Below are 19,369 nucleotides of genomic sequence, written 5' to 3' on the forward strand. Positions count from 1 at the left end.
AGTTTATTTTTTTTTATATTTGTACCTAGTTTAAATTTTAGTGGGAGTATTGAGCAATTTAAGTAAAATAGTTTTTGAAAATTTAACTAGGTGGCAACACTTTATATGAAGATTGATTGTAACTAAGTGTTCTTGCTGTCATTCATCTGATTACCAAATAAAAGTTATATTTGTGCTAATTACTATCGTTTCTTTGATAAACGACCCATAATCCTTCAATGAATCGCAAAAAATGTTGTTAAAGGAAACCGGCTGAAGAATTCAATTTTTTTTCTTTATTACATAAAAACCAAAATGTTGAAGTAACATTTTGGTATATTTTATGGAATTAAAAATTTAATTTAAAATTTGGTAGGTACTTAGGTTTTAGTTTCGGAAAAGCAAACAGTTTCTAAGTCAAATTTCTCTCATAGCAGATGTTTAAGGTTATGTTAGTAAAAATCATATTAAGACGGATCGATAAATGGAAAACTCTCCTAATGTTAAACAGATCGTTAGTGCAAATTGGCATAAAAAAATTGTCTGATTTTTTAAAGTAAGTTTAACTGTAATAGATATATATATACACCTGCACTTGTTATAAGAATTCATCTAACCGAAAAGTTTAGTGTCATGCTTATGAAACCATCTCAAATTACACTAATTTACTGACATTATAATTTTACGCGGTATATATAGATAGTGTAATTTAAAAGTTTACGTGATCTACACTAATATTATACTATATAAAGTTTGTAAGGTTGTTAAGGGTATTATATATACAACCGATTAAAAACACAAGGCTTATAAATGGACAGCCACATTGTGTGTCGTATATTTCCACGAAATTAATATTAAATAAAAATTTTTATTTATTTATATATACATTCTAAAACAATATGTATGCCTAAAAAATACAAGAAAATATTACATCACAAATTTAACACACACATACACATTAATTACATTAGAACTTAAATTATTAAAACTGATTGACCATAGATTCTGGGAATTTGTCTGTGTGCCCACGTAAAGATCATTAAACCATAGTGTTGTAATTGTTCCAGCAGTTGTGCATCTATCTCTATAATATGTATGTATGCCGTATATATTACTATTTTTTTGACTCTATATTAGAATTTATATAGCGAAATATGTAAATAATCTAAATTTGAGTTGTAGCTTGTATTCAGTACAAATTCAAAATATATAAAAAATACTTAAAAAAGGAGGTTATGACCGGTATATACTGGTATGCAGTATTGTTGGATAATATTTAAGTAGGATTAGGCGGCTTAACCTTTCAAACACCAACTGATGATTCTTGGACTGTTATTTAAGTTTTTTTTATCAAAATAATTATCTAGATATATTATTTAATTCACAATTATTTTATCGTTTTGGTATTCGATTTTATGGATCAAGTAGTATATTATATAATATTTAAATTTTTTACATGTGTGACGAATAGCATGCGGCAGAACTGGAACGAATTTAGCAACAATCAACGCTCAGTTCGGCATTCGTCGTCGTCACGCTTCCGAAACTACTAAAACCATTTAGCTTCACTAGTAATGCATATATAGTAATTTTTGGTCACGTTTTTAGTCTATCTTATATGTAATATTAAGAATAAGATTATAGAATAAGCATACGAAAATAATTTAAAAGTTCTAAATAATATGTAACAGTGCAGAGAGGAATGGCAGAATTTGGAGGAGGCCTTTGCCAAAATGGGCACACAGATGCACCAGAATTGGATTAAAATGAAAATTTGTTTAAATGTATATCATATATAATGTAAAATGTATCTGAATAAAGGCTTTTATTATTAATATTATATGTAAGATTGGTGCGAACTCAGTAATAGGCTCAGATAAGACCTCTAATAATTTAAAAACCGAGCTTACTTGCAAAAGAGATAGACTGCGGTGAGAGCCTGCGTTGCTGTTAACATTACCCTCATTTTTTATTAAGATTTAGATTTAGAGAAGACGAAATTTAGCGCCAACTATAACTCTAGTGTCTTAAAAATGACATAAGGGAATCTTAGTGATGATATTGTCGATATTAATAAATAATTTTTGTATATGATTTGGCCTGTCAACAAAACGTGTACGCCTGATGTTAACGGAAACTGCGGCGATGGAAACTCACACCGCCAGAAGACTCGCAAGTGCATTGCGAAATTGTAAGAATTGGTACTCTCTCTTCCTAAGTTGAATTGGTTCTAACTCAATGGGCAGCCAGTTCCCCATAGCGGCTAAAAGTGCTTTAAACACGCTTAATTTGGGTCCTCTGTTTAAAAAGCAAGCAGCATTTAAATGGACTGATAACAGTCGATACTAACTGATAATACCACTTCATTCAAATAACAGTATTGTTATCAGCTTTCAGACTTTCCCTGTGAGATAGACACGCCACATGCGGGTGGTTTCCATTCGTACATAGTTGAACGTTACGTGCGAGTTAATTGTTAATTAAATCGAACAACTGGTCGTTATTTTACACAATTAAATTACATTGTAGTATGGGGTAGGTGAAACCGCCAACATTTTGTATTGCCCATTACATATATTGGTAAAATTACACAAATTCCTGGTAATCAAAAGTAAGGGTTTTGTCAACACTAATTATTATTAAATTTATAATTAAAAAATATTTACAAACTGACTTATCGTAGACATCTCAATCAAAAACTTTAATGTTTGTTTAAATACAAAGCATATTAAATATCGTAATAAACAAGATATTTTCAGAGGCACCGACGCAATGTGCGTCCATGCGATAGTCTATACCATAGACGTTCTAAACAAGATGAAAACCATTTACAGTTTTCATATTTATTAGTACTACAATTCGGAGACAAAATACAATAATATTTGTATGTGGTGTCAAAAACTAACAGCGATGTTCTGGGTTAGCATAAACCGCCCCTCCACCGATTTTCACTATCATGTTTTCTATGAATATAATTTCTATTAAATCAATGATTTTTTTTTTCTCAATGTAATACAATTGCATCATAGACAGCAAAATTTCGCCGGCATTCGTGATAAAACTAGGGAGACATTGCAGGTATACATTATAAAATACAAATTCTACGATTGTGTTGATTCAAGCTCAAACCAATCCGCTATTTCTAAACATAGCTAGCAATAGTAATTTGTAGGATTGAACGAGAGCTATAAATTAATAGATTAAAGTGAAAATGTAATTCAAGCCGCCACTCTAATTGCCTACAGAGCGCAACGTGCTTTCTAATAACTCGTATACAGCCCAGTCACGAAGTACTTAGTTCTTGGTAGCCCTAAATTAAGGCTGAATTCATTGATTACGAAAATAATGATAAACGTCTTAATACAACTTATTCATAGAATATTCCGCCCGAAGCTGTAGGCGTGTGTAACTGTTTGGCATAGTTTTTTCAGTTAGAGCTTAAATTACTTCACGAAGAAATAAAGAGGGTAGTATAAGGGGAAATGCAAGAGAGACTTATTAATAAGCTATTTGGGAAGGTATTGTATGGTGTAGTGGGCCTGATCTAGATCTTATATTTGAGTAAATGGTGCCATGCAAATGTTAATTCGTATTTACAGGTAATGCGGGCAGGCTTTTGTCTAGTCCCAGGTGTGAGGTTCTACCGTCGTAGATCAATCAGTCCCGGGCAGAGCCCGGCCAATCAATGGAGCTTAGAGTGAATGACGTGTGCGCGAGCAGAACAGAGTATAAACATTGAACATCCGTGCGAGCGGGACGTATGTATACGCAATACTGCAGCTGGGTTTAATTAATTTTGCTATTCAATGTTACATAACACTTCGCCAGACGCAGATAACATTGTGAAAATCTGTTGATGGGCAGTACTTACATCCGATAGATAGAGGCAGGAATCATCGCATGGTCAGGACTATACACAGTTCTAAGTTGCAAAGAAACAATAACGACATTTTCAAAATCAATCATAACATGAAAACAATTAATTGTAAGAACAAGGATGACTGTGATTGATAAGGTTTAGGCTAGAAAATATATCCACCACATATATCTTCCAGCCCAAACCTTGGACAGATCCTGAACAAGCCTATGTGTGGATAATGAAAGTGGGCGAAACAGAAATGGTGACTCAATGAAGAAAGCATATAAACTCTAGATTTAGATTGAGCAAATGAAATGTTTGAGAGTGTTTTGGCAACACTGATTCCCTTACAAATAGAGCATTTCCATCTCGCAATACGATTTCGCTTATAGTTTTGTTGATTACACATAATTTGTTTGCCTACAGATTCAAATTTAATAACGTGGAATAAGTGATATCTGTATAGATAGGTTTGCCTGGAAGAAATCGCTTGTAAGCGATAAGGCCGCCCATTGCCTTATAACTTTTGTAACCTGTTTTTTTTGTTATGTGTATGTTTTTGAATAAGGTAAATATAAATAAAGATATATCTTGTATATAATATATCTTGTTACCTATACCTATACTCATATATTTTATTTTTATTAAATTATAAAATCAGTACGTACAGTTTACGTAAATGTAAATATTATCGCGGTCACTGATTACATATTGTAAATCAATATTTATCCGTAATATGAATGAGAATAAAGCACAAAGAATTTATTCAAATGAGACCCAGAAACGTGATTGGAACCCGCATGTCACTTATTGGTAAAGGGCATTTCCTATTGTTATGATGACCTCTTTGTGACAGATCTCATGTCCTCAGAATATGGGACACACATTTGCGTATTGAGTATATATTTTCTATGAAAAAAACCTATTCATTTAATAGTTATGAATTGAATAGGAAGAGATATGAGATCTTTATGGAACAATTTTAGTCTCGTGTTGAGCTTTAATAATACTTAATTAAATGTCATCTAAATCATCACTGGCCGTGTTTACATATAAATACGGTACCATTTTAATATTTTTGTATCTACGTCTATTTGTTGTTTGTCATAATTTTGTGGTCGTAAAATAATGAATTATCGGATGTATTGAATATACCTCTTTTATGTATTTCATTTCTACGAGTACTTAACTAAAATATTGTTCAATTTACAGCTCGTTTTGATTTTCACCTAATTTAGAATTAGCTGATTCGATGATGACCAAAATGCATCGTTACTACAAAATTGCAAAAATTACACCTAATTTCGGAATCCACAAATTTGGAATCGCTATTGAAGTTACGTGGTAACATTTTCACTACCATTCCACAATACATAGTTTCACAACTAACTACACTACACTTTTCCTACTCTTTTGTAGCTGCCAATGAGCATGAATCAATATGCAAACCAATTTGACTTAAGAGTCTATCAAGAAAAAAGCGTGCCAGTTCTTACTTGCGAAACTTCTGGATGAGTGTTCCTGGTTTGCGGTATCACTTAACATCAGGTCTAGAACAAAACGGACAGCAACGTTTCTATAAAACCGTGTGCCGAAGCGAAGCCAAACTATGAACAAATCCTTAATATTAATAATTCCAGTCAAACAATTTTGTACCTATACAGGGCGTCCCACGGCGATGCCACACGGAGGGAAAGTACCTTAAATATTAATGATAGGATATTTTACTGAAAGAAGACATCGTTTAATTTTTAATAATAAGTAGAACTGCATTCACAGATTTTTTAAAAATTTCCTACCTCAACCGGGAATCGAACCCGTCAAATGTGACAGTAAAATTACATGTATTTTATAATTGCGTTTGAATGGGCTACTCATAAGCATTATTTTTTCCTTAGTAACCTAGCATATTAAATGAAACTCAAAACATAAAATTTTACATTTTATTAAAAACAAATAATTTATCAAATGCTCAAAATGTGATCCGTTCTGTTGTATACAAATTCTCACTCTTTTAATAATTTCTCTCCCTGTCGATTTACTTATTTTTGCATGGTGGATGTTTGAAATAATACGTCTAAGTTCATTTTGCACCTGCACACTGTTGTACCGGTTCCTGTAAACTAAATATTTTTTTTTAATGAACATTTTCCTTCCTGGATCGGTACTTTTGGACAAATTAGATGGCCACCGAGATCCCCAGATCTAACCCCACTTGATTTTTTTTATGGGGTTATGTAAAATATTTAGTTTACAGGAACCGGTACAACAGTGTGCAGGTGCAAAATGAACTTAGACGTATTATTTCAAACATCCACCATGCAAAAATAAGTAAATCGACAGGGAGAGAAATTATTAAAAGAGTGAGAATTTGTATACAACAGAACGGATCACATTTTGAGCATTTGATAATTTTTTTTTTTAATAAAATGTAAAATTTTATGTTTTTAGTTTCATTTAATATGCTAGGTTACTAAGGAAAAAATAATGCTTATGAGTAGCCCATTCAAACGCTATTATAAAATACATGTAATTTTACTGTCACATTTGGCGGGTTCGATTCCCGGTTGAGGTAGGAAATTTTTAAAAAATCTGTGAATGCAGTTCTACTTATTATTAAAAATTAAACGATGTCTTCTTTCAGTAAAATATCCTATCATTAATATTTAAGGTACTTTCCCTCCGTGTGGCATCGCCGTGGGACGCCCTGTATACTTTTAGAAGTAGGTACTTAACCGCATTGTTTGTCTTAGTAGTTGACATTATTTGACATTTGTGTAACGAGCTGAAAGCCGATGAGTCAGGCGCGGGTCACGGCGGAATTAGTTAAGGTCAAAATGGTTTACTTTAGACTTTGTTCCGAATAAATGGAGCAACGTCACGATTTATTACGTAGGTCAAAAATTTACTTCGACGTTCTTTAATACGTATTTATTTATGTAACAGCGGGTAACGGAACGAAAGTACAACAATAATATATAACAAAACCTCTCTAAAGTTATTTTAAAACAATTAATATGAAAAATTAAAATGCACCAGTTAATCAGAAGCAAGATAGTAACTATGAACAACAAATAGGAATGTATGAAGATTGTAAAAATGTATTCTAAAGAGCTCCAAGTTTCTGCTCTAATAATTATACTACTTAATGTACAGACATTTTTAATATAGTACAAGGAAGTATAAAACAAAAATTGTGATAAAAACTGTAGCTTACGCGTAATAATATACATACATATAAAAAAATGCAAAAATCATCATTTTAGTAGTCATAGATAAGGCTTGACAAACACAAGCCATGCATATTGCAAAGATTACTGCAAAACATATTATCGTAATCATACCTACTTTATAGACAAGTTTGTAATGTTTATTGGAAAAAATTTGGACAATAGTGTAAACACACTGAATGGACAGAACACCAACGTTGCTGACGGTATAAGGTACATTGTATTAAAATTGTATTAAACACAAGTAGGCCCATAAAGGGTGGCGGGGGGGTGGGGGAATACATTACTTTATTAGTGCTTCCACGAGGCCTTGAGGCTGAATATAAAATAACTAAATCGCTTTTCCATAAACTGTAACTAGAACACGGCTCATTAAAGTTACACGATCGATTTCTAGCCGACAGACGTCGACTATACTAGCGTTATTTATAATAATCACAGTTTAATTTAGAGGTATTTAAATTATACCTAACGACCTCCGTTAGGCAAGGCAGAGAACAAATTTAAGTTTGAATAAATTTTCGCTACAATTCGGACCAGATACCCCGATGAAGTCGCCTAATATGATCGCAACCCCAGGAGCCATAATGTAGGTAGGTAAACAAGGTAAACCTTAACCAAAGGTGCCTACATTTATTATTAAATGTTGTGTACGTAATTTCTGGAACGTAGTTCTTTCTACCAGGATATATAAGTACTTCGGTGAAGTACTTAACGGTATTGTAAATAACATATATATATTTATGTTTTATACATGTCCCTCCAAAATATCCAATTTCGAAATCGAGGTAAATTTATATAATTTTACATGAAGAATAACAAATGACATACGGGAGTCACATTGAAGTCTCGTTTCTGAACCTCAAACTAAGTCTCGATTCCGTATAAAGATAGGACAAGTCATATTCGCCAATACTTTAGCAAACTTACGGTAGATCTACTCGCCCGATAAGGCTATTATTTATTTCTACTTAATCAAATTTTTTGTATAAATTTTGCTTCTTTTAGGGTGGCTGAAAAGGATCGCTTGTCGGCAGATAACAAGGCAACACGTTTACATTAAAAACTTTATATTTTTTAAATTTAACTTACATATTATTTCCTTATCAAGTGACTCTTATTAAAATAATTTTCATTCATAAACGAATAGAAATACTAAATATATGGAACCTGTATATTTTTCGTTCATGTCTATATTATTTACCGACGTTAAAATATAGGTAGAATAACTCCAAAGACATTACGTCGATGTCTACTTTAATGTGAGTTTAAGTCACCATATTATGAAGGGTAAGTGCGTGTATTGTAAATGCATCCTTAGAATGTCTACGATAAAGTACAGTTCACAATTTACAATAGGGGTGTCTGATAAATCGTTTAAAACTGTCTTGTCCTATTAACGCCTTAATAACATCAATAAAAATTGACTGCTGTATTGATTAACATGACGGTACATGTGGGGTTAGTTTAAATTTGGAATTTTAAATATTTAGCTCTAATTTCAATTTTTAAAACGTTTTTTGTTTTTAAAATTTCGTAACGCTCCTTGGGTAAGGGGCGTTATTCAGCATCATTACACGACGTGCATTTCTTGGGTCTACGTCATAGTTTTATTTAGATATATATTAAGAAAAAAACTCGTTAAGGGATGAGCTAGGATACGCAAATCTAAGATTAAGACCTCTGGTAAACATTGCTCTGTAGTATTTCAAAACGCAACTTTGATCTTTTAATTTTAATGTCGAGAAGAAAGGTCTCTCTTTACGTGGTTCATATTAAACCTGAAGAAAACAGTAAAATTTAGATATTACATTAATTTAATCGAACAAGGTAGGTATATAATACCCATACCGCAGAAGTCATTCGTACCTTTATTCACTAACAATCTTTCACAACAAATTTTCTTCCACAAAATAATTTTAATTAACAACAAGGAAAAAGTTTTTTCATCAAGCTGTTACACAAGCGCCTCCCCAATACCGTCCATCTCGTTCTTTCACGATAACCTTCTCGATAACTTTTCGGTAAATAATCTAATGGTAAAAGCAAGTCAATAAAATACATAACATGGCTGTTACATGTCAGTAAGTCTTATCGTCTTTTAGTGAAATCAATAAGTAACGAATGTACGCGGGTAGCTCGCGTTCCCACGCCCCCTCCCAAGCCTCCACAACCCCCCAAGCACTTAACATAATATAATTGACGTCACACTACAATAATGTCATGAGGTTATCAAAGCCTGTGCTTGCTGTTATTTTCAACTATATAAAAAGAAGAAAAAACCTCTTGTTTTAAGTTTAATTAAATGTTATGTTTTCTTTGTAGCCAATTTCAGTTCGGAAGTAATTGCTTCTATCAGTGAGCTCATTTACATTTTCAAGATTCTTCTGTGTCATTGTGATACAAGTAAATGTTAATACTGTTACAAATTTTTAGTAGTAGCAGTAGTGAATGTAATTGCATAGATATTTTATAAGCTTTGGTTTTGTAATAATTTATTTGCGCACAACTATGTCTTCATATATGAAATTTAAACGCAAGATATAGATTTTGTTTAAACATGCACATAGCGACTTTTACACATTTTTTCGTATCTCCATAGAGTTATTATTTACAATTTCAAAGTTCAAAAAATCTTTAGAGTTTGATTGGCTTTTGACAGAAGCTTCTGTGCCCGAAATTATTGATTATTCGAAGTCCTTCAAGAGCTTTGGTATAAAAATAGACATTTAAGTGGCTAAATGACAAGATCCATCAACGTATAAGTAGGTTGAAAGCTAAACAAATCTTTAAACTCGTCGATAGACGGCACGAATATTTACAGCCAGTAGGTCAGACGAGCTAATATAGACATGTCTAGTAGAAATAGCAAAAAATCGTGGTAATCTTTCCTAAAATAAATATTTTACGCTTTATCATTCATCTTCACATTAAAATAGCCTTCGTTATAGGTTTTCGATGACATGGGAAGTCAATGCTGTATACTAATAATATAATATATTTAAGTATGTACATAATTATTATTTATGTTGGAATACTTTCGTACCAATCACAAATACTAAGAGAACAAGCCAAAGTTATTTTTATTTCTCACGAAGATTCCATACTGAATTGCTGAATATGCTTTAATAATATGCAATAGTTTAGACTTAATATGTACCTAGATTTATATTTTTGAATAATTAAAAATTGCAATATTAAACTTAATTATTAATTTTACCACTTCCGTTCGTTTCATTATTTAATAGTAGTGATTAATTACTAGAAGATTTGCACCAAAAACCGCGAAGTAAAAGGGGCCACGCGCCACTAAAAGAGCCACGATTAGTGGGGTTTGGGTGCAACAATAGTTTGGCTCCCCTAGTGACGTGTAATTGTTTACCCACTTGGGGATATAATTGTACTTCCGATTTCAATTAGCCTCCCATTGCTAACAATTGTTAACGATACGCTTTGTTTGGTGGAATTTGAATACAATTTAATAATTTAAAACAGTACTGAAAAATAGACGTTAGCGTTTTGATTGTGTGATGATGGCTTCTGATTGATTATTAAAAAGCTGGTATAAAATTCATACACTTTAATTTTTAGTTTATATTAAAATTATAACGTGTGTATTGCACTGTATGTAGTATAGTATACAATATCGAGTATGATTAAATTTCATTAATGCTTTTGTCTAATGCTATAAATGAATTGTACCCGATTATACAATAATAATATATCTATAATATAACAATAATAACAAATGTGCGTGCTACAAGTAATACTCACTTGCCGAAGAGAGGGTGCCAGAGGTGCATCGCGGCGGGGTCGTGCGGTGGACGAGGGTCGGCGGGCGTGGTGCTGCCCACCTCAGGCTCCTCTCGACGACCTCTCGCCGCCGCTCCCGGCTCCAGAAGATTCTGAAGCGACTTGACACTAATACGTGGCCGCGCCGCTTCCGCAGCTCCACTCCGTGCCGCTTGCAAGTAATTGTTGTTAGGAAAATAAGGTGACGGCGGACTCTTCTGTTGACCGCGCGGTGATCGTTGACTGGGCGCAGGCGGCCCTAGGTATGGCAGCTGTAGACCCGGCGGAGGCGCACTGGGCCGCATTGCTGGCCCGTAGGCACCCAAAAATGGGTTGTGAAGAGGGCGCCCTCCACTGTAGCTTGTCGCAATTGGGCTCGTGCGCGCCGCCGAATGACTTCTGCCATGACTTTTCGTTGAGTGTACGTAGGGGTTTTGGACGTCGCTCGATTTGGACGCTTCCTTGCATTGGTCCGGTGGTGCGGAGGCCTTAGGCCGGGTAGCGGCAGCGTGCGCCATTGCTTCTTGCCACATGGCGAACTGCATCCGACTATCGTACTCCTGCATGGCAGGCGTCGCAGGGAAGCCTGCTCCCATAAATCGAGCGGACGGATTAAACATTTGTGATATATCTGGATAGTTTGGCCCACCATAACCAGTTGAGTTCAAGGCTTTCATGAAATCCATGTTCTGCGAACAAGCGGCCATGGCCTCAAGCTGGCTGAGGTAAGGCAGCCACAGCATTTGGTTGAGCGCTGCGGAGGTGGCAGCGTCAATGTCCCCTGCGAGGGCATCCATTGAGGGAATTGGTTTCGGTGGCGCCGTCTGGTCTCTTTCGCCTTTGGAGGAGTGTATTCTGTGCTCTTTAGTTTTAGGCGATATAACCTGCTTCGTTTCTCTATCTAAAAGGACATGTTCCAGCTGCGTCAAGGAAACTACGAGTATGTCGGGGTCCTGCAGAATAGCTGGAAAAGCGAAAGTAGCCGGCAGCCGTAGCTCAGGCCTCTGGATGAGCAATGCGGGAATCTCGCGCGCTGGAGCTGCCAGGATCGCTTCTAGCTTGTCTTTAGGTATAAGGAGAGGGTCCGGGAGTGTGTAATCTGACCGAGACTTTAAAATATTAAATTGTTGTAAAGGAGTATTAACATCACTCGGTTTACTGGAGGACCGATCAGATTTTTTCGATGTCTGTTCATCACTGCACTTATTAAAAACTTTACTAATTTTAGCTAAATCATCAATAGATTCACGTCTAGATTTTTTTTCTTGAGGTTCTCCGAATTCTTTATTTAATTTTTTGATCTCATCGGAACAACTAGATACTGTAGGACTCGCAGATTTCCTATGTTTTCCTAGGTTTAATGGTTCACACTGTTGTTTTGTGATCGTTACCTCGGATGTGTACATTTTAGGAGAAGGGGACGATAAAAGCGTTTCAAGGAATAACGTTTGCTTGCTTTTTGTTAGTGGCATCGTAAAAATTTCAGGTGATGAAGGCACGGCAGGTATACCACTAGGCTGTGGCGACTGCATTGCATCGGACTCCCGCGAGGGAGCACGTGGCACTTCTGTACACCGTGGTGAAGCACCAGGGGTCATCACCCTTTTGTGAACGCTTAAGTCTTTGGGTTGTTCATCACTTTTATCTGAAACATTATCTTCTAACCCGTTTGTGACTTCATTATGACTTAACATTAAAGGACTCGAGTCAATGTTCTGTATGCTTAAGTCAGTGGGTAAACTGTCATCGTGGGTATTCGTAAGGGATTCCTCTTGTTTTATCTCAATTACGGTCGCATTTTGTTCAGGTTCAATACTGTTATCAATATTCTCGATATTAGATTCGGCTTCGCTTTTATCACAACTCTCTACAACAGTATTACACAATGTATGTCCTTCTACCTCCCCTTCTGCATCCTCACTGGGTAATGCGACGTCACTCTGGTCCGGCAACGACGGTGCCGGAGGTTCTTCAAATTGTTTATTTAAGAATGTTTCGTTTGAATCAGGTACTGGTGCGGTATACAAAACTTCGGATAAACCGATTTCACTATTTAGCCTCTTATCATCATTGTGATTAAAGTTCATATTTTTAATTTCACTGTCGACCTGGGCGTCGTTTGCCGCCCCGGTTAAACTATCAAGTGCACAGTGAGCGGAATCGTCCGAAACAAACACTCGGTCAGAGATGTAAGCGTGGCTATCAATCTCCGGAGCGTCAGCCTGCTGTAAGTGGTCACCAATGTGGTGGAGGTGCAAGAGTCCTTGAGCGGCAGTCATACTGCTGCGGCCGGGAGACTCTAAAGATTGTTCTAGTCTTTCTATAATATCTGAGACTGGCGCGTTACCTAATAACATATCCTCCTCCTCTTCAGGATACTCCGTGGTACCCTGAACGAGATGCGCCAGTTTGTCAAGCGCTTGCCCTAGTATCTGGTTATCTTCACAACCCTTTTCTACAAGCGATTCTAGCAATGCTTCATCGTGTGGACCACCCAACTCGGGCAAGTAGTGGGCTTCACTGATCGTTTCGAATAAATCTTTGTGCTCCGACATGTCTGCAGGGAAATCAACGTCACTTCTGTCGACCGCTTTGCGTTCATAGAAAATCTCTTCTGCTGTTTTCGGCTGCTCTATTTCAAAAGACATCACGTCTCGACTAGGTTCCTCGGGGGGTATGAACCCGTAGGAAGGCGAACTCGAGGGCTCTAAGGCGTCCTCGGTTCGCTGTTGATTAAATTCAAGCTCGGCGACCGCGAGCAGGTTATCTAGCGGAGTAGCCTCCGGTGGCAACTGTCGTGGCACTGCTATCGTGTGAGACGGGATATGAGACTCGAGGTCCGGCGCGAGCCACTGCCGTTCACCGGCCGGCGTGCTCGGTGCAGCGGGAGTCAAGGCTTCCGTAGAAGCTACGTGCTTCGAGCGAGGTCTTCGGCGGGAAAAACCGCGAGGTTTGCGCCGGCGTCTCTCTCTTGGATAACGGCGTCGAGGTGGGGCCGCAGGCGGCGGCGGGACCTGGATCGAGTTGTAGATCTCAGTGCACGGTATTACACGCCAACCCAGCGGAGTCCGAGCTATGCGAATGCGATTTCTCGAGTCGTAATCTTCACAATGGACCTCCTGCACTGTGCCTTCGAGCTGTCGGGCCCAAAGAAATAGCGGGCGCAGGCGCGGGACAGGGCGCGCGGGCGCGGGTGCGGCGCTGCGCGCACGTCGGGACTGCTGTAAGGTGGCGCGGACGCGGGGCGGGGGAGCACTGCGGCCGCGCGCGGCATCGAGGCGGGCGGCGCGAGGCTCGCCGCCGCCGCCAGGCGCCCGCGGAGACACTCCGGCCGCCGCAAGACACTTTCAGGCGACGACCGCGCGGACGCGGCCCCGAGGCGGACTGGCGGCCGACCGCGCCCCGCCGCGCCGCGCCCCGCGCCTCTGCGCCCCGCCCACCATCGATCCAGCCCCGCACCCACCCCGAGCCCGCACGTAAACATCCCCGCCGCTCCTCGTTAATCTTAAATCCATATCTGTGCGGTCCGCCCACCGGCTGACCCTACTCTCTCTTTACTTATCAATTTAGAACTAGTCTAAAGAAAGTGCAATACATCCTAGAAGTAGATGCAACGGTGGTCCTAGAGCCGCAGCCGGCACACGCGAGAACTGAAGTATCGTTCCGCGCTCGGAACTAAATAGCAGGAGGGTGATGCGCTCTCACGTCAATTAGTTCAATGTAAAAACATTTTCCTCAATCTCACTGTGTATTTAGAGAGCGACGAATAAAAACTAGGGTAGGGTTATAAAACAATAAGACATTATTCTTATCATCCCCGAACGTTTTTCATTTTTTTGGTACAATTCTTTTTTACTTTTGCGCTACCAAGGAATTTTTCACAAATTTTATCAATAACAAAAAATTTGGTACCGAACTAAAAAGTTGTAGATCAATACCTGCAAACAATTACAACACTAAATAATGTAAACCAAGTTCAATAGATGCCAGTGGTTTTGGAGGCGTTTAAAATCGTAACTAATACCTACTACTGTAACATTATAACACAAGCAATCGCCGACAGGTGGCACTTTTCTGCTTTACATATCAAGTTGATAGTTCAAGATTATTTTTAATTAATCGTTCCTAATGCCAAAATAACTTTTTTATCACAATTTTTATTAAATTTTACTTTTTATCGCTAAATATTATTTTTTACAAAACTATGAATATCAAAATCAATTGAATATTAAAATGATTAGGTTGAGGAGCATTTGTATCACGAATATTAAGTATAAGATTAAGATTTTTACCATGCAACACCATAGATGGCGCTGCACCAAATAATATCCAACATTATAATAATTGTTTATTTTGTCTAGTCTTATGACAGTGTATTTCTTTCAAGATGTATAAGGAACCAAAGCAAACGACTGCTACTGTCCCGAACCAAACCAAGTCATGATGCTGCGTATTCCCACGTGGTATCTTCCAACTTAGCGGAGCACCGCCCTACAAAAAATTTATCACATTTAATGTTGAGAACAAACTATTTAATCCTTGCCATTAGCTTCGTAACCATAGCATATTGGAAAATAACATGCTAGCCATACAACAAATTTTTACTTATATGTTTTCAACAAAACATATTAAACATCTTTACAATTATAATATTAAGATTAATAAATTCCATTATTCTGTTACTTAAAAAAATTAAAATTTTCCATTTTAAATCGGTTGTGATGGTGCTTTATACAGACTAACTGACTTGACTGATTCCACTGGCTAAAATCACCATTGAAATCAAACACAAATGATATTCCTTTTTTTTATAGAACAGGGGCAGGAGGATCACCTGATGTTAAGTGATACCGCCGCCCATGGACACTCTCAATACCAGAGTGCTCGCGAGTGCGTTGCCGGCCTTTTCAGAATTGGTACACTCTTTTTTGAAGTCGAATTTCAAAATTACAAAAAAACTGTGGTAAAAAAATTATCAAAAATAACAAAATCTTTTTACAGACAAACATAACTTACTCCAACAGGCACTTGTATCCAGGGGCACTTATGCTGAAGATTTTTCGGACAGAAGCTATTGACAAGTGATTCACTGCTACACTTTCCAAACTTTTTGGGGCCACAGTTTATATAGAGAAGTGGGGGAGGTATATCCACATTAACATACCTGTAAAACAATAGTATAAAACTGAATTATTTTCAAATATTTACCATTCTTCTAATCATTCAATGATTCATATACTAATGATAATCTAATTATTTATGTAGGCCCTTTTCTAGTTGAGCATCAAATGACTTGTATAGGAACTTTGACCTCAAAATCTGGAGCAATATAACATATTGGTTAAAAGTTGTTTTAAAGGGTTGATGTTAAAGTTTATCACATTTTTCATTGGAATTCATTTATTCAATAACATTTGTTAAATATTAGTGAATTAAACTTTATTTAATAAATCTTTAATTTATATGGTCTGCATATCTTAATTGATGAAATAAATGTGGAAATTAGTTATAATAAGTCTTTTACCCTCCACCAGCTACAGATTTGTGATAGCGAGCATGCACAGGTAGGGATAGAAATGTTTTTTGACTTTGTACAGAGCCCAGTAGATGAACAGTGATAGGACTTGCTAATTCTGCTGATATTTCTATGTCCACTTTGTTCTTGAATATGGTTTTTGTCTAAAATTTTATGACTTTTGTTAGATTTATATAACTTGACAATACAAACTGATCTATAAGATATTTATTTACAATATTAAACTATTTTGTACAAATTCACAACCTTATAACTCAATGCATCAAGTTCATCAGGAGAAGCAAAAAGACCACTTGGCAGTACTTGCTCTAATCCCACAGAGCAACCCTCATACCAGTTTTCATTACCATCATAAGCTCCATAATCTATATCATATGTTATATTCCTGGAAAATGTTTTAATTCAATTCAATGATCACATTTTCACATATATCATATGTTAATAATGTTACAATGTACTACTGACTTCTCTATAATTTGAGCTTATTAGATAATACATATCTGAGACTTTATCAATATTTTATTAATGATAGAAAATTTTCATAAAGAAAGGACACCACATAATTTGCCTTAGTTTGATCAGACAGTTGAGGGTAGCAATTAATTTAAAAAAGTATTACCTATGGAACCCTTCATTGTGGAGAGTTTGAATTAATTTGATATTAAAATTACATGACGTAGCCGTAGCATTGTACACAAATAAAAACAGAAGGATAAAGCAGCACTTTGAAATGAAACCTAAATTAAATGCATTCATCGCCAATAAAATGGTATTCGAAACTTCGTATGTTACTTTGATTTTTAATTAGTTTGGTATGACTTTTAGCCTTGATAAAATAAACTATTATAATGTTATTATATTGTATAAACTATCATTGTAGAATTAGCTGATGTTTCAAATTTAATTTCATGTTTACAGTATTGGCTACTACTAATTAGTAATTACAAACACTTGATTGCTCAGTTTATTTTGAATAATATTTTGACAGATATACATTCGTCATGACAGATAATATGATAGTTTATAATATTCCCAGTAATAAGTATATATTATTTCTCTATGGTGTTCATATTCCACAGATTATGTTGATGCAATCGATGTTGACTGTTGTGCTTAGGGAATTGACAACTAGAAGTAACGTATACTTTTCTCCTTGACTTGTCAATTCCAATTTCTGGTGGCCACGTACAATTAATGATTAACAGTCGACCGTTTATTAACTTTAAAGATTGAATACTCGGAATACGCTATTCAACAAGATTGCAAAACCATTTGAAATTCTATTGTAACTTATAGATATTAGAAAACCCCAGAGAAAAACTGATTACTTATCTATGGGCCACGGTTTGCAACTCTCTAAATAGTGTGTGCATATTTGATATTTTGGAATGGCTTGGTAATAATTTTTGCACGAATTGCTTTAATTATCAGTATAAAAGTACTATCATTTATGAGCTAGAATACAATATTTATTTATTGCGCTATCGTACACAAACAGGACAATTTATTTTACGCGCCAGCTGTCTACTCTCCATCCGTCTTACGAATTTTTGATCAGGTCACGTGTCCTGACGCGAGTATAACATTTTTTACCCATTCCAAAAAAAGTGTACAACGCCGCTATAGAAGTTTTCACTAAAAAAAAAACAAAAGTAAATTTTCCAAATATTCTCATAATGCTTCCCCGTAATAAATTATATAATTCTTTTGCTGATTTGCAAATTTAAACCAATTGGTGTAAATTTTGTAATTTGCTCAAAAGAAAATTTTTCATCATTCCATGATAAATTTATATATTAGTAAATATTAATTTGTAGTAATAATAATTTTAAAGATATTTACAAGAAGATCAAAGAATATATAAATTGTGCTCATGGCTACGTTCAGCTGCTGCAGCTGTGCAGATAATTATCAACCATACTCACAGAAAAGTCTACCCCTTATTTCTAATGAATTTTATGATAAAAAATAAGTATTCCTATAGACAACAATTCTTTTTACAGGTTTACGGTTATACGGTGTCATAAAGCGGGCATTGCCGCATGTTAAGATTTACAAACGATTTAAAGAAAGGCTCAGCGCTGGTACTGTGTAACAATTTAATTTCTCAAAACAACATCAATTTTTTTTTGCTGGTTGAATAAATCGCTGTTTATATTTGTAACTACTCCGGCGTCGTATCACGTGAGGCGTTGCTTCACTTCGCAAGTGTGGGCCTGCAGTGAAGTGTCCATCATTCGCGATAACTTGCTAACAGACCAGTTCCACATAGTGACTATGATTTCATACATACTGTGAATATGAAACCTCAAAGATTTTAAGAATCTTTCAAGATAAATTGAAACAAAATCCGCTTTTAAATATGTAGTTTTAAGTACGCGTAAACATAAAATTAAAAATTTATTAATAGATATAATGTATATTCATAACTTTACGTTTCAACTCTTTCTCTTTTTCTTCTCTTCAGCGAGAGTTTATCTCAGACCACGTGTGGTGTAGTATTTGAAACAAGTTAGGAAAATATATAGAGAGCACCTGACAGACGTAGTCCTGTATGATATTTCAAGCGATTATGATATTAAACAAAATATGAAAGAACCGCTAGCGCCATCTGCATCTGTTAAGGAAATCATTCCAATCGGTCCAGCCAATTAAGAGATAAATAAGACTTCAAAGAGATTGACCAATGACACACGGAGGAGTGCATAGCGGACATACGACATGACACGTAATTTATATATATTAAGATTTTAACATTAAATTCAAAGCTTTGTAGTACACCCATTATTAAAAAATAATATGAATTATACAAGGCAGAAGAGATACCTAAAACATCTAAAATTTTTGCATAATGTTAGCCAGGGCTACAGGGCATTGGCGGCTAATAAGTCGGTTAGGGTTCACATCTCAAGGCTTCACAATCTGCAGTCAAACAATAATCAGCAGTAGCACTTGTAAACAATTTGCGTCTAT

The 19,369-nt window shown here is 36.0% G+C and overlaps 2 protein-coding genes across 2 annotated transcripts in view; both read right to left on the bottom strand.

The window, feature by feature from the left end:
- LOC111001279 overlaps positions 1–14,204 on the bottom strand; it is a 39,774-nt gene extending 25,570 nt beyond the window's left edge. Inside the window, exon 1 of the mRNA XM_022271132.2 lies at positions 10,843–14,204. Within this exon, the coding sequence (XP_022126824.2) occupies positions 10,843–13,508 (2,666 nt within the window). The 5' untranslated portion in view covers positions 13,509–14,204. The remainder of the gene's footprint in view (positions 1–10,842) is intronic.
- Positions 14,205–15,179: 975 nt separating this feature from the next.
- Positions 15,180–17,355, bottom strand: LOC111001261. The gene is made up of 5 exons (XM_022271078.2): positions 17,016–17,355; positions 16,643–16,781; positions 16,385–16,539; positions 15,877–16,024; positions 15,180–15,351 (listed from the first exon to the last, which is right to left on the bottom strand). Exons 1-5 carry the CDS (start codon positions 17,150–17,152, stop codon positions 15,196–15,198), a joined length of 735 nt encoding a protein of 244 aa, XP_022126770.2. The 5' UTR covers positions 17,153–17,355; the 3' UTR covers positions 15,180–15,195.
- Between the last annotated feature and the right edge of the window lie 2,014 nt (positions 17,356–19,369).

This window comes from Pieris rapae, chromosome 4, assembly GCF_905147795.1.
Source record: "Pieris rapae chromosome 4, ilPieRapa1.1, whole genome shotgun sequence".
Classification (NCBI taxonomy): domain Eukaryota; kingdom Metazoa; phylum Arthropoda; class Insecta; order Lepidoptera; family Pieridae; genus Pieris; species Pieris rapae.